At 39.5% G+C, this 22426-nt stretch overlaps 1 protein-coding gene across 7 annotated transcripts in view; it reads left to right on the forward strand.

Annotated features, from left to right (window-relative positions):
- Window positions 1-22426, forward strand: part of MLLT10 (MLLT10 histone lysine methyltransferase DOT1L cofactor) — a 212590-nt gene continuing 190164 nt past the window's right edge. For 4 of the 7 annotated variants that reach the window (XR_008701428.1, XM_055543774.1, XM_055543776.1 and 1 more), the window contains exons 1-3: window positions 4-403; window positions 527-686; window positions 3566-3645. Coding sequence is in view for 5 of the 7 variants with exons in the window: in XM_055543774.1 (XP_055399749.1) it covers window positions 527-686; window positions 3566-3645 (240 nt within the window). In the remaining 2 variants the exon portion in view is untranslated. Of the gene's footprint in view, window positions 404-526; window positions 687-3565; window positions 3646-22426 lie in introns of all 7 variants that reach the window. The other 3 variants (XR_008701429.1, XM_055543775.1, XM_055543773.1) reach the window with 2 other exon arrangements.

A 22426-nucleotide genomic window follows, 5' to 3' on the forward strand; every position in this document is an offset into this window, starting at 1 on the left:
TGAGACAGGCGCGGGAGAGGGGAAGGGCCGGGAGGGCGGCCTAGGCTGCCGGTCGGGCGCGGCGGCGCGCACGCAGGCCTCGCCTCTCCCGGGCCTGCTCTCTCACGCCGGCCGCCGGGCGGGCGCGCACGCTGAGTGACGCTCGGAGGAGGAAGCGCAACCTCCTTCCCCTCCCTCGCTGCCCCTGGCCCAGCGGGAGCCCCCCCAGTGCGCCTGTGCGGAGGCCTGCTTGATTATGTGTGCCCTCTCCGGGCTCCAGCGTTAGCGGCCGGGTGGAGGTGGGGAGGGAAGACGACGAGGAGGAGGAGGCGGAGGAGGCGGTGGAGGGGAGGTGGGGGGAGTCAGCAAGGACATGGCTCCTGACTCCTGTGCGGAACGTGAGTGACTGAGCGGCAAAGCCCGAGTGAGCGAGCGGCCGAGCGGCGGGCGGGGGGCCGGGGCGCGGGGGCGCGGTGGGCTGTACGTGGGGGGAAGCACTCATTGGCTTGCATGTGTTTTTTAATGGTCCCCCCCAACTCCCTCTTAGATGGTCTCTAGCGACCGGCCCGTGTCACTGGAGGACGAGGTCTCCCATAGTATGAAGGAGATGATTGGAGGCTGTTGCGTTTGCTCAGACGAGAGAGGCTGGGCCGAGAACCCGCTGGTTTATTGCGACGGGCACGGCTGCAGCGTCGCGGTGCATCAAGGTAAACACCCAACCGCCCGCCGGGCCGAACCCGGCCTCTCCCAACCGTCACCGCTTCCCCCACCTTGGCAGCAACTGCCAGTTCCCCTCCCGCCCCTCCCCCCGCCCCGCCCCGTTCCGCGGCCGAGGGTTGACTCTGAGGGTCCGCGGCGGGGCGGAGGGGGTGTGGGCTGTGCATGTGGGAGAAAGTGCGTGTGGCCTGCACTGTCATGTGATCCTGCGCTCATTCTCTCAAGTGTCACTCGGCCGCCGCCTGCGCCCGGAGCCGCGGTTCTGCGGACTCCGGGAGGCCGGGGTCGGCGGCGAAGGGGTGCGGGGGGCCGGGCGCGCGCCCCGCGGCCGTGGGTGCGGGTTGGGAAGCGTGGAGCCCCCTCCCCCTCCCGCCGCTCAGTCTGCCGCAGTGTCTGGAGACTTCCTGTGCCATGGAGTCGGGCTCGGGCGCTGCCCTGCGGCCCTAGATTTGGGGCGAGACGGGGGGAGGACGCCGGCTGCTGCGCACCCGAGGGTTTCTGGCTCAGACCCTGCCGCCGCTGCTGCGGACTGGCGCTTCCCGCAGAGAAGAGGCGGAAGGCGGCGGCCGCCGCTGTCGTGCGGCCCCCGGGAGCGGCTGGGCCGAGCTGCGCTGAGCTGCCGGGGGTGGAGGCTGAGGCTTGTCGGAATGGCTGCCTCGGGCCGCTTCCGCAGCTTAAGTGACCGGACAGAAGAGGAGGTGGCGGTGCCGCCAGGAACTTGGGGAGCATCTTAGTATTATTTGGGGGTGTTACCCTTCGGTGAGTTTTGGAATGTAGAAAAAGGTCAAGGTAGCTTTCTGGCCATGGAAGTTTCTGGTTTTTTCCATTTCAGGTGGTAAGGAATTGAGGTTGGAAAAAACCTAGGTAATTTTTTGGTGGTTCTTGTCCTCCTCTTGTTAGGCCCAGCCTGCGCCCCAGCCTGTTTTTGAATCTTGCATTGAGTGATGCAGATGTTGTTTGTTAGTGTATTGGACGCTAGTCAACGAGAGAAAGCCTGAGCCTGAGGGACTAAACTGCAGTCTTCATAGAATGGGATCTCAGAACTGGAAAGGAGATTTAGGAGGTAGTAAATAACCTAACCTGAGGATGCACTTATTCCCAGTTCTTTCAAGGAAGTGCAGTTGCATACCTCACTTTTCTAAGGAGTGAAAACAATGTGAATTGAAACTACTGATTTGAAGGTCTGAGAACCTGGTATATTCTATTGTAGTGTTCATTGGTACTTGTGGAGGTGTTTCTTATGAATTTGGGTGATAAATGATGGTAAGTAGTCTCATCTCCCAATTTAGAAAATGTTCGTTTACGACTGAAAACTTACTCTGTTTCTGAATTAAAATACAAGTTTTTTGGGCACTAACGCTGTATTATTTTTTTTAGTAAGATTTTTTTGATGTGGACCATTTTTAAAGTCTTTACTGGATTTGTTATAATACTGCTTCTATTTTATGATTTGATTTTTTGGCTAGGAGGCACGTAGGATCTTAGCTCCCTGATCAGGGATCGAACTCCCATCCTCGACATTAAAAGGCATAGTCTTAACTACTGGACCGCCAGTTACTTGGTTGATAGAATATTTTTACTCATACCTTTTAAAAGGGGTTGGGACTTCCTGGTACTCTCACGGTAAAGAATCTGTCTGCAATGCAGCAATGCAGAATAACCCGGGTTTGATCCTTGAGTGGGGAAGATCCCCTGGAGAAGGGAAAGGCAACCCACTCCAGTATTCTTGCCTGGAGAATTATGTGGACAGAGGAGCATGGCTGGCTACAATTCCATGTGATCACAAAGAGTTGGACACAAATGAATAACTACCACTTTTAATAGGGGTTCAAAGTTTAGCTTTTGGAGTTTTAGAAATCTGTGTTGATTTTATATTCTTTAAATGCTTTCCAATATTTGATGTATTTCCATGTTTCCTGTGACCAAGTTCATTTGAGAAAATGTCAATTGGATTGTTAATGTCTTGAGGTTTTTGGCAAGTTTTAAACTTTGAGTTAAGTAAATGTTAATATGAAAACAATTTTTAAAGTAACTAGACTGTGATTTAGATATGTGATATGTATTCATATCACTTGTTGAAAAATTAAGATTATACATTAGAAATAAACCTGGAGTTTGTTTTTTTATGACTTTATTGAGATATAATTCACATACCATGCAGTTAACCCACTTAGAATGTACAATTCAATGGTGTTCAGTATAGTCACAGTTTTGGATTTGTTACTGCAGTTTTATAGAACATTTTCATCACCCTAATAAGAAACGTTGGAGCCATTAACAGTTACTCATTTCTCCCCAGTTCCCCCAGTTGTAGACAACCACTAATCTACCTTCTGTATAGACAGGCAAATGTCTATTCTGGACATTTTATTTAAATAGAAGCATTTCACTTTTAACATTACATTTCATTTTATTTCCTGCCATAGCTTGTTTATTTTGAACGGTGATTTGAAAATAATTTTTATTTTCATGTATTCAAAATGCTTAATATTTAAACTTTAGGATATAGGAATGAATTAATGAATTTGAATTAGTGAATATTCATATATCATTATAGGAATGAATAACAAGTTGTTTATGTAAAAACGTGTTAAATTTTATCTAATATTTTTATTGTAAAAGAATAATTAAGATTTGTGATGTTTATTCTTTTGAAATGAAATAGCAAAAGATTACCTTTCTAATATTTAAAATGTCATAATTGTAACTTGGTGATAAATGATAAACATAAATACAACATGTTTTAGTTTTTTACAAAGCAGTTTACTTGAATAGTTTCAGAGGTATTTAATAGGGCTTTGCTACAATATTTGATTTTCCATAGTTATTCAACCTTTAACTTATTTTCAAACATTCTGTTTTCCAACAGCTTGCTATGGCATTGTTCAAGTACCCACAGGACCATGGTTTTGCAGGAAATGTGAATCTCAGGAGAGAGCAGCCAGAGTGGTAAGGACTGTTTATCAAAAACTTTAAAATACTTCAGTGAGTAGCTTAGGATGCTACATACTCAGGTTTCAGTTTGAAGGGTTTTCAGTCTTGTTCAAATATTGAATTTGGACCAAATATTGACTTGCAGTTTTAAACTGGTTTTATAAGATCTGAAAAACAAATTGAACTGCATATTGATGGATACTTAGAAAGGATAAAAAAGAAAGTTGTATTTTGGCTTTATTGGCCCTGCCTACTGGTTAAATTGGCTAATCATGGTTGGAACATAATGGCAATAGGACATACGTAAGTTATACTGAGATAATTCTGCTAGGTTCTGTTTAAGGAGTAAAAAAAAAAAACCATTAGTATTTAGTGGTTCATATTTCTTTTTATTACATCTGTAATAAAAGATGTATTTTCAGTATTTTCAGATATTCAGGCCCTTTGGCAAAGCAGCATAAAAATCTTCCTTTTTTTAACTTGGCTGGCTAACCTTCTTTCTGAACACTTCTGTAAACCTTCTGTAAGAATGAGAGAGAAATGTTTATTCTTTGTGGCCAAAAGCATTTTTCCAGTTGAACTTCTAGAAACATGAGGGAAGAATAAATTTTATCTTCATTAATCATATAAAAGTATTACCATTTGCAGTGTGGTAGTTTCTTCCTCTTGGTGTTGACTAGAGAATTTGACAGAAGTTAGAAAACAAATATTTCAACCTCTCTACCTACATGGAGAGCAAGAATGGAGGTTTTTAGTTTAGCCTGGGCAGTTTTCGATCAGCAGAAATAATGGCTGAGTAGCCTATATAGGATTGTGAAATCAGAGCACTAGTCTGTTGATATGTTGTGTTTGTGTGTGAGAATGCACGGTAGCAGAGTTACAGTTATTCTAACATTACAGAAATGGAGATTAGCAAGTGGAGGAAGAAATTAATTGTAAAAATTTCTGGACTTAATTTATGTGTAGATTTACCCCCGCCACCCCCCGACCCTTTGTAACATTTTATGGTTTGGGGTTGATGGATCACCAGGCAAAGGAAGCTATGCTTTACTTCGTTAGTAAACATGACAGTAAGGTAAGGCTCTTCCATGGCATGACATAGTAGTTTCATGGCCAGAGAAAGATGAGAAAATAGGAAAGTGGGTATCAAGAGAGGGAGGATAAAGAGGTGAATGGGAGTGGTGAAATGGCAGGATTATTTGCCTCAAATACCACTTCTTGCCTGTTTCTATGCCTTTTTCCTCTCTGAGGTCATGGTCAGGATATCCAGGTGAATAAGGTATATCTTAAAAGATACATTGGAAGACTTGTATTATTTAAGCTTTATTTGGCAGGATGTGGGGGTCATTAATTAAAGAACAGGCACAGTCTTTTCTGATTTCCTGTAGTGTACAGTTATAAAAGGTAGGGTTATAAGGCCATAGTTTTATATATGTATATAGTTAAATATGTACTAATATATATATAAGCATCCTCTTGTTAAAAGGATGTAGTAGCCAAGAAACCTAGCCTGAAAATAAATCCATGAGTTAGAATGGGAATTGAATTAGTCTTAATGTTATTTCTGGTTTTCTCTGTGTATCTGCTTAATTCTTTTCCTTTCTACAGATTTTCTCTGCTAGTTACTCTGTCAATAACTAACTTTTTTTATTGTTTACTGTCAGATACTGTGCTGAATGTTCTATATCAATTATCTTCTTTAATTATCCTGTCAAATATATGAGATAGATACCCTTTTGTTTTTCTCATTTCACAGATAAAGACCTAGTAGTTTTGAGAGAAATACATACCTACTTGGAGTCTGGGCTGTGATCAAGCTCTCAACCATAGTATGTTGTATTGTTGCCTCCTGTGGTGAATGATGGCCATACTTCAGTCCTGTCTCAAGAGACTGAATTTCAGTCCGAATCTCATGTTCCTTTGATGGGGAAAAAACTCTGTTGTGGCTTTTCTAGTTCTGGATGAGTTAGTTAGCCATAGCTAGAGAGTAGAGGCGGAGAAGGCAATGGCGCCCCACTCCAGTACTCTTGCCTGGCAAATCCCATGGACGGAGGACCCTGGTAGGCTACAGTCCATGGGGTCGCTAGGAGTCGGACACGACTGAGCGACTTCACTTTCACTTTTCACTTTCATGTACTGGAGAAGGAAAAGGCAACCCACTCCAATGTTCTTGCCTGGAGAATCCCAGGGATGGGGGAGCCTGGTGGGCTGCCATCTATGGGGTTGGACAGAGTTGGACACGACTGAAGCGACTTAGCAGCAGAGAGTAGAGGTGAGTTGGTCAGACACAGGGAAATCTCTGTGGATTTGGGATAGCTTGCTTTTCAGAGAAGGGGGAATTACAAGGTCATAGATACTGAGGAGTGAAGAGCCAGAACTGTAAAGCAGTATTTTTACTCAAATAGCTTGGTTGTATGTAGAATGGTTTTGAAAGAGGAGGTTAGAAACTGAAAGACTTAGGTTGCTGTTATATAAAAATTTGAGAGTAGAAAGGAAGGGAGGGAGCATTTTAGAGGAGGAAATGACAGAAATGGAAGTGGGGTGAAAGAAAGGGAATAATCAGAGATGATTCTGAGATGTCATGATTGAGCACTCTGGGGTAGTGATACTGTTAGTAATAGAGGATGGAGAGGAAATTTGAAGACTAAAGAAAGTTCTGTTTGGGGCATGTTGGTATTGATGCTGCTAGGATGTTTCATTGGAAATTTAGGGTTAAAGTAATGAAGACAAGTTAGGGTTGGAGCTGCATAGCAGAAAGATTGGGAACCAAGTGACAACGTTTACTCTGGTAAAGAAGAGTGAAGGCAGAACTATGGTGAATATTCACATTTGGGAGAGTAAGAACAAGTTACTAAGGATGACTAATGAACTGTCAGGAAAGGAGAAACTGTAGGTTCCAGTAGCAACACAAGCAGTTGTTTTTTAAAGAGTAGTTGATAGTGTACATTGCTGCCAGGGATGCTGAAGTCCAAAAAGTTCTTGAGACAGCAATTGTAGTTCCCTGCTTTGGACAGAACCCTTGTTACAGGGCGTCGAAAATAGTAGGGATTGCAGGGTTAGAATAAATGTTGAAAAAGTAAAGAGGAAAATAAAAATAGGTGGTGATTGAGGAAAAGTTTGGTTGGTTTTTAAGGGAAGCTCTTTGTTAGATAGGCATTCATTGTTCCGGAAAAAAAAAAAACACTTGCATTGCTTATTTCACCTCAAGTGAATAAATACTTTGATTGGAATTCCTTGTTTATTAACTGCAATCGTAGTGCCTAGAGGTTAAAACATTCATTGATGACTGTTTTTATATTTAATGTGTTATGTGTTCTTTATCACAGGCTGAAGAGATTTATTAGAAATTTTACCTATTTGTTCAGTGTTAATAAGATACAGAGAGAGGATATTTTAGATTTTTAAATATTACTTGGAAGACATGTTGAAAGTGGATTGTACAGAAAAATAAAATGGCCAAAAGCCCATTAAGGATTTGCATTATTTAGGTCTTGTTTTTCTGGCTGTAAATGAAAGATGATTCCTTTCCTCCAGGAACTGAGCTGTAACTTTCTCTTTTTGCTCTGCCTCTTTATTGCAGTTCCTCCTAGCTTTTTTACATTGTTAGGGAGAACTGGTGGATGCGATATGAATAGGGTTTTAGGGGTTGAGCTAGGATTATACTTTGAGTTTTAAGTTTTTTTCTTGCTGAATATATGTAATGCACATAAATCACTATAAATCTGTAAAAGCATGTGAAACATACTTAACCACACTAATTATATATTTATGTTGAGTTCTATAAATTGTTAATATACATTTGATTGTCATAAATAGTTCTGAGCAAAGTAGAACATAAAATGCGTATCTGTGTGTTCGCTACCCAGAATGAACAAATGTCCATTCTTCATATTTGCTTCAGATCTTCCCTTCTGCTTAAAAAGAACAATAAATTAAAAAATTGAGTTGAAATACTTTGTATTCTCTCCAGTCTGAGTCAGCCATTACCCTTTTAGTGTCTGTGGGATCAGTCTCTATTTTTCTTGCCAGTTTTATTGAGCTATACTTACATGTAACATTGGAATGTTAACGGTATACAACATAATGATCTGATATATGTTGCAAAATGATTACTACAGTAAACATCCATCCCCTCACATAGTTGTAATTTTTTTTTTTTTGATGAGAACTTTTAATATATACTCTTAGCTTTCAAATACACAATACAGAATTATTAACTACAGGCACCATGCTGTACACTACATCCCCAGAACTTATTTATAACTGGAAGTCAGTGCCTTTTGACCACCTTCACCCATTTCTCCCATCCACCACTCACTGCCTCCGGCAGCTACCAGTCTGTTCTGAGTTTGTTTTTTTGGATTCCATATTTAAGTCCAACCATATAGAATTTGTTTTTCTCTGTCTGACTTGGTTAATTTAGCATAATGCCTTCAAGGTTCATCTGTTGTTGTCACAGATGGCAAGGTTTCCTTCTTATTTTTAAGACTGAGTAATACTTCATTATATATGTAGAGCCATCATATATGTTTTAATCCTTGTTACTACATGTATATATCCATAAACACCACCTAGTAGTATATTGTACAGGAATGTTATTACGTTATGTATGTGTTCTGTGATACAGCTACTTGTGAGATTGCTGCACCATATAAACTCATCTAGTTCACTCTTTTTATCTGCTTTTTAGTGTTCTGTCATAGAATGTACTGTAATTTAATTCCTTTATCGATTGTCGTAATTTTTCCAATTTTTCACAATCACAAATAGTGTTTCAGTGAACATCCTTGTGAATATAGTGAAGCTTGTTTTTTTTTTTTTTTTTAAATATTATCTAAGAATATTATCATGAAAGTTTTTAAAATTCATTTATTTTTGGCTGCATTGTGTCTTTGTTGCTGTTCCTCGGGCTTTCTCCAGCGGTGAGTGGGGGCTGCTATCGAGTTACAGGGTGCAGGCTTCTCATTGTGGTGGCTTCTCTTGTTGCACAGCATGGGCTCTAGGGTGCTTGCCCTTCAGGATGTGGGCTCGGTAGTTGTGGCTGGCAGGCACTAGAGCATAGTTGTGGCTTACGGGTTTAGTTGGCTTGAGGCATCTGGAATCTTCCCAGACCAGAGATCGAACCTGAGTCCACTGCATTGTGAGTGGGACTCTTAGCCGCTGGGCCACAGGGGAAGTCCAACATGCAAGTTGTTGTTTGTTTTTTTAGATTTATAATAATCTCTGATATATTTGGACTTATTTCTTAAGTTTTCATTTTGTGTTGCCTATTTACTCTGCTTTTTTGCCCCCTCTTTTTCCCTTCATATGGAGTGATTGAGTGTTCTTTATTCCTTTTTTTAAAAAAAAATCTGGACGGATTTGGAGGTTTTATATTCTAGTCCTTTTTTTTTTTTTTAATGATTGCTTTTAAAATTTTAATGTGCCTACTTTCTGTTTTTTTTCTGAGTCCAAGATTTTATCTTTGTACTCCTTTTGCACAAAACAAGGGACCTTAGGACACCTTGTATTCCTCTTTCTTCCTGGCAAAAATCTTATTTTATTGTTGTTTACATTTTAATTCCATCTTATTTTTAATCTTCTGGTGGTAGTTTTTCTTTTTTTTTTTGAATAATCATTTGTAATTTGGACTTAACATTACTGATGTTTTTGCCCCACTCCATTTTTTTATTCCTATTGCTGCCCTTTGTGTCATTTTCTTTTTGAAAGTTTTCAGTGGTATTTTCATGGTTGGTGGCTAGTAAGGAGTAAGATCCATTAGTCTTTTTATGTCTAAGAGTGCCATTATTTTGCTCTCTTGTATGCTAGTTTGAAATCTAGGATCATAGTTGTTTTCCTATAACTAAAGACTTTAGTTTGTCTTCTGGTACCTATTTGTGCTAATAAGGAATCTATTGACTGTTTATCCTGCTTGAGACTTGATTTGCTCTCATCCCTTTTGGAAAATACTGTGTTCTTATCTTTTCAAATATATCATCTTCTCATTATATTTTGTTCTCCGGGAACTGTTACTTAGGTGTTTAATTGGCATTCTCACCCTTTTCTTCAGGTCTTTTAATTTCTCTTTTACAATTTCTCTATTACCTCTTTGTTATAGATAATCTTTTTAGCTCTGTGTTCAAACTTACTGTTAATCCAGTCAATGAATTTCTTTTCTGAGTAAATCATAACTAGAATTTCTTATTTGTTTTATATTTTTCAATTAGCCTTTTTTTCATAATATCTTAACATTTATATTTATTTTACTTGTTTGAACATTTAAAGCATACTTATTTTAAAACTCACAGATTCTGGAATTCTTTCATTTGTTTTGTTTTTTAACTGTGGTGGTATATGTCCTCATAAACTTTGTAATTTTTGACGGTGAGCTAATCTTTAAGAGTTGTCTTCCTTGTGATCCCTCTTCTGCTAATAACCTGGGTTTATGAAGGTATCCCTGAGGGGAGTTTTTGCATTTGCTCTGTTATTTGTTAAGAGTTGTTTTTGGTGCTAGTAACAAAGACCAGATTACAGTGGTCTGCAAATTAGCAATTTTCAAATTTCCTATTTAAAAGTATTCAGAAAGGCATTTTAAAGCTTTGTGGCAGCTCTCTGAAATCTTTAATTAATTAATTACTTAATTTTGGCTGCATAATGAGGGATCTTTGTTCCCTGACCATGGATGGAACCCATGCTCCCCTTCAGTGGAAGCACAGAGTATTAGCCACTGGACTGCAGGAAATCGTTCTGTGAAATCTTTAGGGATCAGACTTTTTCTATCTTCCTGTTATACCAACCTTAACACGTGGTTTTCATTTTTAGGATTGTTCCACAGTCACAGCATGGCATTCACTATGACTGTAAAGAGATGTTCCAGGCAGAAACAAGGACAGGAAGGGTTGAAAGTGGTTTTCCTCTCACCTGAGTTATCCTCTTAAATTAGCTTTCTCTGGTCTTAGTGGTCTAGTACATCTTTTTTTTGGCATAGATTCCCCTTTGATAGAATCAGCCCTTACCAGCTCCTGTCCTTATACAGCAAACTTGGTTAGAACTGTTCAGCACATCTAGGGTCTATGTTGGTGTCATACTCAACCCACTAAGGTACAGAATAAATTGATTATTTTCATTGCCTGCCTCAACTTCAATCAATTTTGACTTTTTTTTAAGCTTTTAAGTTATTTTTTATTTGTATCACTAGATTTACTTTTACTTAAGTAATTAAAATTTTGTTTTCAGATTTATCTTCTTTACTCTGACTTACGAGTGCAGGAAGCCAGGATGGAGTATCTTCAATGGCACTTACATTTTTCTTATTTTGTTCAAGTTTTTTAGCCTATATACTCTAAATAGAATGCCTTCAAAGTTAAATATTTGCTAACATTTTTTTTCTCTTTCTGATGATTCATATTTGCCCTTTTTTTGGCCATGCTGTGCTGCTCAGCTTGTGAAATCTTGGTTTCCCCATCAGAGATGGAACTTGTGCCTCCTGCAGTGGAAATGTGGAGCCCTAACCACTGGATTGCCAGAGAATTCCCTGTTCTGTTTGTTTTTGAATTCAGCATAGCATCTTAAGTTCCTGTAACTTTGAAAAAATTAACAGATTTAGTTCTTACCATCATACATAGAATAGCAAATAACCAATTTCCATTGTCTTTCTTCTTGAATTCCTTTTTTTTTTTAACTGTGAGAAAAGATTAGCATAATAGCTCTCAGGAAGTAAGTGCTTAACATTTGTTTGTATCATTTTCTAACCTGCTTACAAAGCTAGTGTGGATCAGTGGTAAAGAATCTGTCTGCTACGCAGGGGATTGAGTTCAGTCCCCTGGTAAGGAAGATTCCCTGGAGGAGATGGCAACCCACTTCAGTATTCTTGCCTGGGAAATCTCATGGACAGGGGAATCTGGCTGGCTACAGTCCATGGAGTCACAAAAGAGTCAGACATGAGACTAAATAATGACAACAACATAACAACATAACTAGTAAGAGAAATAAAAACAGGGGGTACATTGATACATTGGGCCCTTTGTGTCTATTCCATTTTTTGTTTAGATTTTAATTTTTATGTTTATCCAAGTGATAAATGCACTGTTAGTAGTACTAAAAGATTCTTTTTCACACACATCAAAACAGTACCTTGCTGCTTGACTCTTGGCAAGGAATGTAGAAACAGCTGTTCATTAAAAATTTTTATTTTTTATTTTGGTTGTACTGGGTCTTCATGGCCGAGCAGAGACTTGCTCTAGTTGCCTTGCTTGGGCTTCTCCTTGCAGTGCCTCTCTTGTTGTGAAGTAAGCTCTAGGGTGCTCAGGCTTCGGTAGTTGTGGTACAAGGCTTAGTTGCTCTGGGGTGTGTGGGATCTTCCTGGAGCAGGAACTGAACCTGTATCCTTGCATTGGAAGACAGATTCTTAACCACTGACCCACCAGGGAAGTCCAGAAGCAGCTATTCTTGACATCAGTTTTAGATACTGTCTTTCAGTATATCACAAATTTTGGTTAGCTCAGTAGTATTAAAATTTTGTGTTTTTATGACTAAGTATTTTTTGTTCATTTCTGAGTCAAAAGCATACTATGATTGCTTTCTTATCTTAAAGTTTTTCTTTTTTCCTGGGATTAATAATTGTCTTTTCATTTTCCTAAATCTTTGTATACTTTGTTGGCACTTACATAATTTTCCACTTATTTAATGAATCAGGTAGTCTATCATTTCGATTCTTCATAAATTCTAAAATTCTAAAAAAGGAAAAAAGTTTTACCATCTTGATTGATGGTTTGCCAGAGTATGGAATTCTTGGTTGGAAATAACTACCCTTAAATATTTTGAAGCTACTTCTCCATTGCTTTTTAGCAATGTCAGTGTTTCTATTAAGAAGACCAATGAAGTTCTGATTCTAATCCTTTGTATAGGATTGTTCTCTCTGGATTTAGTGTTCTGTATCCAGTTTATCTCTGCTATTTCTCATGGTAGTGTGCTGCCCCTCACTCATTGTACTGGGTACATAGTGTCCCTTTCAATCTAGTAAATCATGTTAGGAATCATGAGTTTAGTTAAGGGAGAATTTTTTTTTTTAATTAAAATCTTTTTAAAACATTTTGATTGCACTGAGTCTGTTGTGGCGTGCAGGCTTCCTACTAGCAGTGTTCGGGCTTATTTGCCTTATAACATATGAAATCCTAGTTCTCTGACCAGGGATCGAATCTGCATCCCCTGCCTTGGAAGGTGGATTCTCAACCACGGGACCACCAGCGATGTCCCTGAAATTATTTTTGATAGGTTCTCAGTTTTGTTGTTATTGTTTGCTTTTTCTGTATTGTTCTTTATTTGGATGTTGGACCTTTGAACTGATCGTGCTGTTTAAGTTATCTATTTCTGTTTTACTCTCTGAGGCAGTTTCTATTTTATCTTTCATCCCTTCACTTAAGTTTCTAAATTTTATTATACTTTTAATTTCCAAAGGCTCTTTTATACTTTTTGAATGTTTATTTTTTATCATCTGCTTTTGTTTCTTGGGTGCATATTTCCTCTTAACTTCATGAGGATGTTAATCAGGTGGTTGTTTTTGTTTTGTTTCAGTTTTCTGAAGTTTTCTTCTGCTATTAGGACTTATACTCAGAGTTCCTTTGTACCATTTGTTTTGGCCTGTCTTGTTAGGGACCTCACTTACAAATTTAGTGACTTGTAGCCATCCATCTGAATTTAAGACAAGTTCTATTGAGGTGACTGGAAGCTCTGTATGTGTGGCAGAAATTGGTGGCTGATTGGCTTCATTATAGGTAATCTGGCTGGGTTCTTTTATTGGGATGCCACCATCTGGTTAGTTTATTCAGAGGAAAATCCTCCAGTCATCTGTTCAGGATTCACAGACCTGGTTACAACTCTGAGCCAGTGGTTGCTGAAATTTCACAATTTAGAACTAGATTTTCAACACCCCTTTGCTCAGATGTGCATGATGTCTCTAAGTCCAGATCTCCTCTTGTTTACCCTTTCTGCAGTTTTCTACACTGAGGGAGAGCGAGTTACCTCGTACTGTATAGTGAAGGAATTGGCACGCGTGCGCATTTGTATGTGTGTGTGTGCACATGCTTGTAGGTGGGGGGAGGTAGAAGGGGTGAAAGGGGGGGGTGTTGTTGATTGTTTCCTCAGATTTTATCTCATCTGCCCCAGTTTTAGCTTTACTTGACCCCATCCCTCTTGGATTCATACACCACCACTGTGCATGGCAACTCCCTACCCCCTGATGTGTGGTACCTCAAGTTTCTCTAGTTTTTGCTGCTATGTGGTCTAAGATACATTGCTTTTGGAGTTGTCATATTGTGGCATCCTTTTCCAGAGAAGGCGATGGCACCCCACTCCAGCACTCTTGCCTGGAAAATCCCATGGATGGAGGAGCCTGGTAGGCTGCAGTGTATGGGGTCGTTAAGCGTCGGACACGACTGAGCGATTTTGCTTTCACTTTTCACTTTCATGCATTGGAGAAGGAAATGGCAACCCACTCCAGTGTTCTTGCCTGGAGAATCCCAGGGACGGGGGAGCCTGGTGGGCTGCTGTCTGTGGGGTCGCACAGAGTTGGACACAACTGAAGTGACTTAGCAGCAGCAGCAGCATCCTTTTCTGATCTCTTCAGTCAGTTGCTGCTTGTCTCCTTTCCAGCTCCCAAGATTTTGTAACTGTTGTCTTCCTTTATGTTTGTTTTCTCTTTGTGATTTGTGCCCTTTTATGTCATTCAGTTGAGTTTTCAGAAGGAGAGGAGGTATTTTTAAATTTTAAGTGGAATTAACTGCCTGTGCTCATGATGTAGTCTTTTGCCATTTCTTCCAAGGTCTTGTTTTATCTTTTTTTTGTCCTTTTTACTCCCCGCCCCCCCACTGAGCTCACAATTGTTTTTGAATCTTCCCATGGATTTTAGTTTTCCTTTAAATGTTTTCCACCTTTTTGTCTTTTCTCTTTCACTAGTAAGCCTTCTGGAAAAATAAAGCCATTAGTTGATACCTCTGTTTCAGCTGCCTACTATAGCCTGTTAGTTGTACTTAATGATTAACATATAACTTAATTCTCTTTTTTTTGGCTGCACTGAGTGGCATGGGGGAATCTTAAGTTTCCCTACCAGGGATCCAACCTGGGCGCCCTGCAGTAGAAGCTGGGAGTCTTAACTACTGGCCTGCCAGGGAAGTTGATTTGAGCAGTAGCATATGTAATCTGCATTTGCTGTAAGACTCTCATCATGGACATTGTCTGTTTTGTCTTTCAATGACCTTTATTTATTTAAAAATCCATGTTCAACAAATATAATACAGCATAGGAAAAATTGTCTACCTTTAGGATCTGGTATATTTCCTCCTTTTTGATAGCTCTGTGATACGTATTCTGTTTTTCTTTTTGTTCTGGCTGTCATGAAGTCCAGAACCAAATCTGGTCTTTAGTTACATCAGTTGTGTTAATTTGATTATTAGTATATTTGTTCTCTTCTCCTCGTCCTGTGGGGTTTAGGACTTCACCTCTTATCTCTGTTTCTCTGCGTGTTGATTTCATTCTCTCATACTACAGACTCTCTACTTCATGAGGCTGGAACCATGACTGCTGGCAGCTCTTGGCTCTCATCTTCTAGCCCCTTCTACCAGAAGAAGGGGCTGTCTTGAAGAATCCTGGGAAGGACTCTGATTGGCCTGTCTTGGATCATGTACCACCATCCCTGTGGCTGGAGTGGGGAGGGTACTAAGAATGACAACCCTCACTAGAACTACATAGTTGGAGTTGGAGTCAGGGGTAAGAGCAGTTTCCCTGAATCAGGGGGATGTCCCTCATACTGGCTTTCAATGTTCATTTTTCTGTTTTCTTATTGTTATAATGTAGGTACTTTATTTGTAGTCTGCCTCAAATCCTTTTCTGAAAAAATTTTAGGTATAAATAAGTAAAATATCACAAACTCCTATCCGGTCATTCTTCATATCATTACATTTGACTGCTAAAATGTCTGTCACTCTATTGATTTTTTTTCTTTTAGCTTCACATGGCCAAATCCAAAACTTTCTTTTTTGTTTCCATTAAACTTAATCTGCCTTCAGCATTTAAAACTGACCAGTCTCTCTTTTTTGCAACTTTTTTTATTCATGACTTCTGAGAAACTGTTTTCTTCTTTTACCTCTTTAAATACGACCTTTTGGATTCCTATTTAGCATTATTTGTTTACTTCTTGAAGAAAATTTTAAGTTTACATGGTTACTTTTCTGGCCTGTTTGATTACCTCAGCCTATGTAAATTTATGCATGGCTACGGATGCCTCTAGGCATCACTTAGCACCTGACAGTTCTAGTCTTCAGATCTTCAGATATTTAGAGTTGCCTTCTGGATATCTATGTTTAGATATCCTCCTGCTGCTGCTGCTACTGCTAAGTCTCTTCAGTCATGTCCAACTCTGTGCGACCCCATAGACGGCAGCCCACCAGGCTCCCCCATCCCTGGGATTCTCCAGGCAAGAACACTGGAGTGGGTTGCCATTGCCTTCTCCAACGCGTAAAAGTGAAGTCGCTCAGTCGTGTCCGACTCTTAGCGACCCCATGGACCGCAGCCAACCAGGCTTCTCCGTCCATGGGATTTTCCAGGCAAGAGTACTGGAGTGGGGTGCCACTGTATCCTAGGCATCTTAAATTTAATTTCTCTACTTCTGTAGTCACTGACATAACCTAAGCCCTGATTTTTTGTCTAGATGATATATTTGACATGACTCGAAATATATAAAAGATATTCAGTAAAAATTCTTTCCCCTAAACCTATTATTTGTCCCGTTTTGCTTTCTATCTTTCTCTATTGTTAACTGACTTTAAATTCATTTCTTAGTTTCTTTATGTATGTACCTATTTATACATATATAGACTCTTTTGTTTTCTACAAAAAGGTAGCATATTACACATTGTTAGAGTGAACTTCTTTTTTCTCTTCTTTTTACTTCCCTCCTTTCAGTTCAGTTTCCTCTCCCCCAAACCCATATCTCAAGATTATTGCCTCTAAAGCAAATATGATTGTTATTTCCCATCTTCCTATAGTGTTACTTAACTGTTGGTGCAACAAAGATTTCTTTTCAGGTTCACAGTATTTTCACTATCACATATGTAATTTCTGCACAGGATATAGCTGAGTAAACACCCCTCCCCCCTCCCCAACAATAAAAATTTAATTCTGTGTGTGTGTGTGTGTATAGTAGGCTCAGATATTTATGGTGATATATAGCTCTAGAGACAAGTAGAAATTACAGCTGCCCTGTAATTTCATACATGGTATGAAATTTTCTTTTCCCATCTGTATTGTCCCTACCCCTCCTCTTTTTACTTTCTGCACTGTATCTTCCCATAGCCGTGAATAGATGGATAACTCCAAATGATTACTTTCTATATGCCGTTCTCAGATGCTGCCAGTGCTTTTCTGTTCTCTTAAGTCCCAAAGCCCAGAGTATTTGTTGTCTTCTAACTTTAAAAATTTTGCTCTGATTTTAGTGTAGTGCAGATGTGCTCATTTTTGATAATCGGGGAAAGAAAGATAAGTAGAAAAAAATCCATGGTCTGATGCTGAGATATCAAGGTGGTATTGTAGTAGTGTTAAGATCATGGGCTTTGGAGTCAAGTGGACTAGATTTATGACCGGGCAAGTTTTTCTTCTGAGCTTCAGTTTGCTTATGTGTGAAATACCGTGAAGCTCTAATAATAGTGTCAGGTACTGTCAGGTGCTTGTGTAGAGGAATATTTTCACCCTCTCAAGAGGACACAATATAGGCACTATTTTAATGAGTTGTTTTTTTTTTAATGATGAGGCAACTTAAGGCATAGAAAGGTTTAATGATTTGTTCAGGGTCACGTAAAAGTGGGCAAGCCAAGTTTTGAACCCTGGACACTCTAGAGATGATGTTGTTAAGCACTGTACTTCAGATTATAGTTCAAGCAAGTAGCTGCGGGTGTTAATACATAAGTATATGTGAATATCTTCATCTTGATGTTATTTTAGAGTAGGAGACAATGAAATAACATCAACGTGATGGGATTAGGATGTATATTATCAGCTATCAGTACACTATTCCCTCATGTTTGGATCTTTTGTGTGATTTCATTACTTTCTGCTATTGTATATGTATGTTTTAACCCCCTGAGTTCCTACCTTATTCCTTTTGTCTTTAAAATTATAGTTTCATTTTTTTCTTTAGACTTTACAGAAGTTTTTTTTTTTTTTAATCTTCACTTCTTTGACAACATACAATTAATGTTTATGGATAGATGACTGCTTTTGGCAACTGACTTTTGGGGAAAGTGCTAGTTTTATTTTTTCCAAAACACACTCCATTTCTTTGATATATGGATATGTATGTCTCTTTTGTCATTTGTACAAATAGTTATGCATTATAAGCCATAAAAGGATTGATATTTTATTCATATTCAAACAGAGATTCCTAATTTCTTTGGACCAACACTATGCATTTTAATTTACTTTTCTCACGTGTGTGTGTGTAGGATTATCGTAACTTATTTTTATTGCATTAAAAAATTTTTATTTATTTATTTGGCTGTGCTGGGTCTTCATTGCTGCCCATTGGCTTTCTCTAGTTGCAGTTGCTGTGATTTCTCCTGTTGTGGAGCACAGGCTCTAGGTGCATGGAGTTAAGTAGTTGTGATGCATGGGCTCAGTAGTTGTGGTACTTGGGCTTAGTTGCCCTGAGGCATGTGGAATCTTCCTGGTTCAGGGATCAAACCTGTGATCCCTGGGGAGATGCAGGATCTCCCCTGCATTTGGCAGGCAGATTCTTAACCACTGAACCACAATGGAAGTCCTGTAACTTTAACTTACTTTTTATTGTAAGATCTTTGTTGCAGAGTAAGAGGGTGAACTACCCACTTAAAATAATCAAGTGAGTATCTATGTATTTAGTGACCAAGCTTTAATAAGTAGGGCATTGCCCATACCTTTGACTCCTGTGTGACTGTCTCTCAGTGCATTCCTCTCTTCATCGGAAGGAAACACTTGACTGAATTTTGTATTTTTCTTTTCAGTTTTATTTCTAAACAGTATTTTGTTTAGTTGTGGCTGATTGAACTTCCTGTAAATGGAGTAACGCTGTATTGATATTTTTGATTCACAGTACTTCTCTGAGATTCATCAGTTTGATGAATATATCTATAGTTTATTCATTTTATTTGTTCTATTATATTTCAGTATGTGAATTACACATACTGTAATACACACAGGTTACTGTCAGTGTTGTGCAGTTTATGACCACTTCTGTGAATGTACTTGTATACCTGTAGGAATTGAGCTCACAACTGATCAAACTGCTGGGATTGCTCCAAAAAGGGTCATAAAATCAATTTAGCAGGGAGCAACCAGCATTAAAAAATTAGAACAGAAAAAAAATTGACAGTGCCTATTCAGTGTCGTGTGTGTGTGTGTGTGTGTGTGTGTGTATACGGAATTGCAATGAAAAGTGTATTTCTTAGAGTGGTTCATGATCAAGAAGGCTTGAGAAATAATTACTCTAGGATATGTCCTAGAGGTGGAGTTGGTAGGTTGCCAGGAAGGCCACTCCTTTTCCAGAAGTGGTTATTTCACTTTACTTTCCCATCAGTGCATGGCTTCTTCACTCAGCATCCTTAGTGCAGTGCTTAGTATGTTAGTCTTCTTAAATTTAGTCATTTTGTTAGTCCCATTGTGATTTTTACTTTAATTCTCTGATAATAATGATGGTAAAACCCCTTTTTGTATATTTATAGGCCATGTAGATTTTCTCACTTGTGACTTCGAGGAGATGGCTTCTCTGGTTTAGTGGTTTGTTTTTTTTATTCTTTTAATAAAAAGTTTTTAATTTCACTGTAGTCAGAATTTTCAGGTGGGTTTTTTCGGTTGTGTTTTTGTTCTTTTTTTTTTTTTTTTTGTGGTTAATGTTTTTTTGCAACTTGTTAAATCTTGTCCTAACTTGAGTTCATGAAATGATTTTCCTATAAAGGAAATTTTTTTTTTTTTTTTTTTTTTACTGCTTTTTACATTTTGGCCTGTAACCAACCCATCTGGATTTGATTTCATAGAAGGGAATGGCAAACCACTAAAGTATTCTTGCCTTGAGAACCCCATGAACAGTATGAAAAGGCAAAATGATAGGATACTGAAAGAGAAACTCCCCAGGTCAGTAGGTGCCCAATATGCTACTGGAGATCAGTGGAGAAGTAACTCCAGAAAGAATGAAGGGATGGAGCCAAAGCAAAAAGAATACCCAGCTGTGGATGTGACTGGTGATAGAAGCAAGGTCCGATGCTGTAAAGAGCAATATTGCATAGGAACCTGGAATGTCAGGTCCATGAATCAAGGCAAATTGGAAGTGGTCAAACGAGATGGCAAGAGTGAATGTCGACATTCTAGGAATCAGCGAACTGAAATGGACTGGAATGGGTGAATTTAACTCAGATGACCATTATATCTACTACTGCGGGCAGGAATCCCTCAGAAGAAATGGAGTAGCCATCATGGTCAACAAAAGTCCGAAATGCAGTACTTGGATGCAGTTTGAAAAATGACAGAATGAGCTCTGTTTGTTTCCAAGCAAACCATTCAATATCACAGTAATCAAAGTCTGTGCCCCAACCAGTAATGCTGAAGAAGCTGAATGGTTCTATGAAGACCTACAAGACCTTTTAGAACTAACACCCAAAAAAGATGTCCTTTTCATTATAGGGGACTGGAATGCAAAAGCAGGAAGTCAAGAAACACCTGGAGTAACAGGCAAATTTGGCCTTGGAATACTGAATGAAGCAGGGCAAAGAATAATGAGACTAGTGAGTTTTGCCAAGAAAATGCACTGGTCATAACAAACACCCTCTTCCAACAACACAAGAGAAGACTCTACACATGGACATCACCAGATGGTCAGCACCGAAATCAGATCGATTATATTCTTTGCAGCCAAAGATGGAGAAGCTCTATACAGTCAGCAAAAACAAGACCAGGAGCTGACTGTGGCTCAGACCATGAACTCCTTATTGCCAACATCAGACTTAAATTGAAGAAAGTAGAGAAAACCACTAGACCATTCAGGTATGACCTAAATCAAATCCCTTACAGCTAAACAGTGGAAATAAGAAATAGATTTAAGGGACTAGGTCTAATAGAGTGCCTGATGAACTATGGAATGAGGTTCATGACATTGTACAGGAGACAGGGATCAAGACCATCCCCATGGAAAAGAAATGCAAAAACGCAAAATGGCTGTCTGGGGAGGCCTTACAAATAGCTGTGAAAAGAAGAGAAGCGAAAAGCAAAGGAGTAAAGGAAAGACATAAACATCGAATGCAGAGTTCCAAAGAATAGCAAGAAGAGATAAGAAAGCCTTCCTCAGCGATCAATGCAAAGAAATAGAGGAAAACAACAGAATGGGAAAGACTAGAGATCTCTTCAAGAAAATCAGAGATACCAAAGGAACATTTCATGCAAAGATGGGCTCGATAAAGGACAGAAATGGTATGGACCTAACAGAAGCAGAAGATATTAAGAAGAGATGGCAAGAATACATAGAAGAACTGTACAGAAACGATCATCACGACCCAGATAATCACGATAGTGTGATCACTGACCTAGAGCCAGACATCCTGGAATGTGAAGTCAAGTGGGCCTTAGAAAGCATCACTACGAACAAAGCTAGTGGAGGTGATGGAATTCCAGTTGAGCTATTCCAAATCCTGAAAGATGATGCTGTGAAAGTGCTGCACTCAATATGCCAGCAAATTTGGAAGACTCAGCAGTGGCCACAGGACTGGAAAAGATCAGTTTTCATTCCAGTCCCAAAGAAAGGCAATGCCAAAGAATGCTCAAACTACCGCACAATTGCACTCATTTCACATGCTAGTAAAGTAATGCTCAAAATTCTCCAAGCCAGGCTTCAGCAATATGTGAACCGTGAACTTCCTGATGTTCAAGCTGGTTTTAGAAAAGGAAGAGGAACCAGAGATCAAATTGCCAACATCCGCTGGATCATGTGAAAAAGCAAGAGAGTTCCAGAAAAACATCTATTTCTGCTTTATTGACTATGCCAAAGCCTTTGACTGTGTGGATCACAATAAACTGTGGAAAATTCTGAAAGAGATGGGAATACCAGACCACCTGATCTGCCTCTTGAGAAACCTGTATACAGGTCAGGAAGCAACAGTTAGAACTGGACATGGAACAACAGACTGGTTCCATATAGGAAAAGGAGTATGTCAAGGCTGTATATTGTCACCCTGCTTAATTAACTTATATGCAGAGTACATCATGAGAAACACTGGACTGGAAGAAACACAAGCTGGAATCAAGATTGCCGGGAGAAATATCAATAACCTCAGATATGCAGATGACACCAGCCTTATGGCAGAAAGTGAAGAGGAACTAAAAACTCTTGATGAAAGTGAAAGTGGAGAGTTAAAAAGTTGGCTTAAAGCCCAACATTCAGAAAACGAAGATCATGGCATCCGGTCCCATCACTTCATGGGAAATAGATGGGGAAACAGTGTCAGACTTTATTTTTCTGGGCTCCAAAATCACTGCAGATGGTGACTGCAGCCATGAAATTAAAAGACGCTTCCTCCTTGGAAGGAAAGTTATGACCAACCTAGATAGCATATTGAAAAGCAGAGACATTACTTTGCCAAGAAAGGTTCGTCTAGTCAAGGCTATGGTTTTTCCTGTGGTCATGTATGGATGTGAGAGTTGGACTGTGAAGAAAGCTGAGCCCCGAAGAATTGATGCTTTTGAACTGTGGTGTTGGAGAAGACTCTTGAGAGTCCCTTGGACTGCAAGGAGATCCAACCAGTCCATT

This window comes from Bubalus kerabau, chromosome 13 (assembly GCF_029407905.1).
Source record: "Bubalus kerabau isolate K-KA32 ecotype Philippines breed swamp buffalo chromosome 13, PCC_UOA_SB_1v2, whole genome shotgun sequence".
NCBI classification, from domain to species: Eukaryota; Metazoa; Chordata; class Mammalia; order Artiodactyla; family Bovidae; genus Bubalus; species Bubalus kerabau.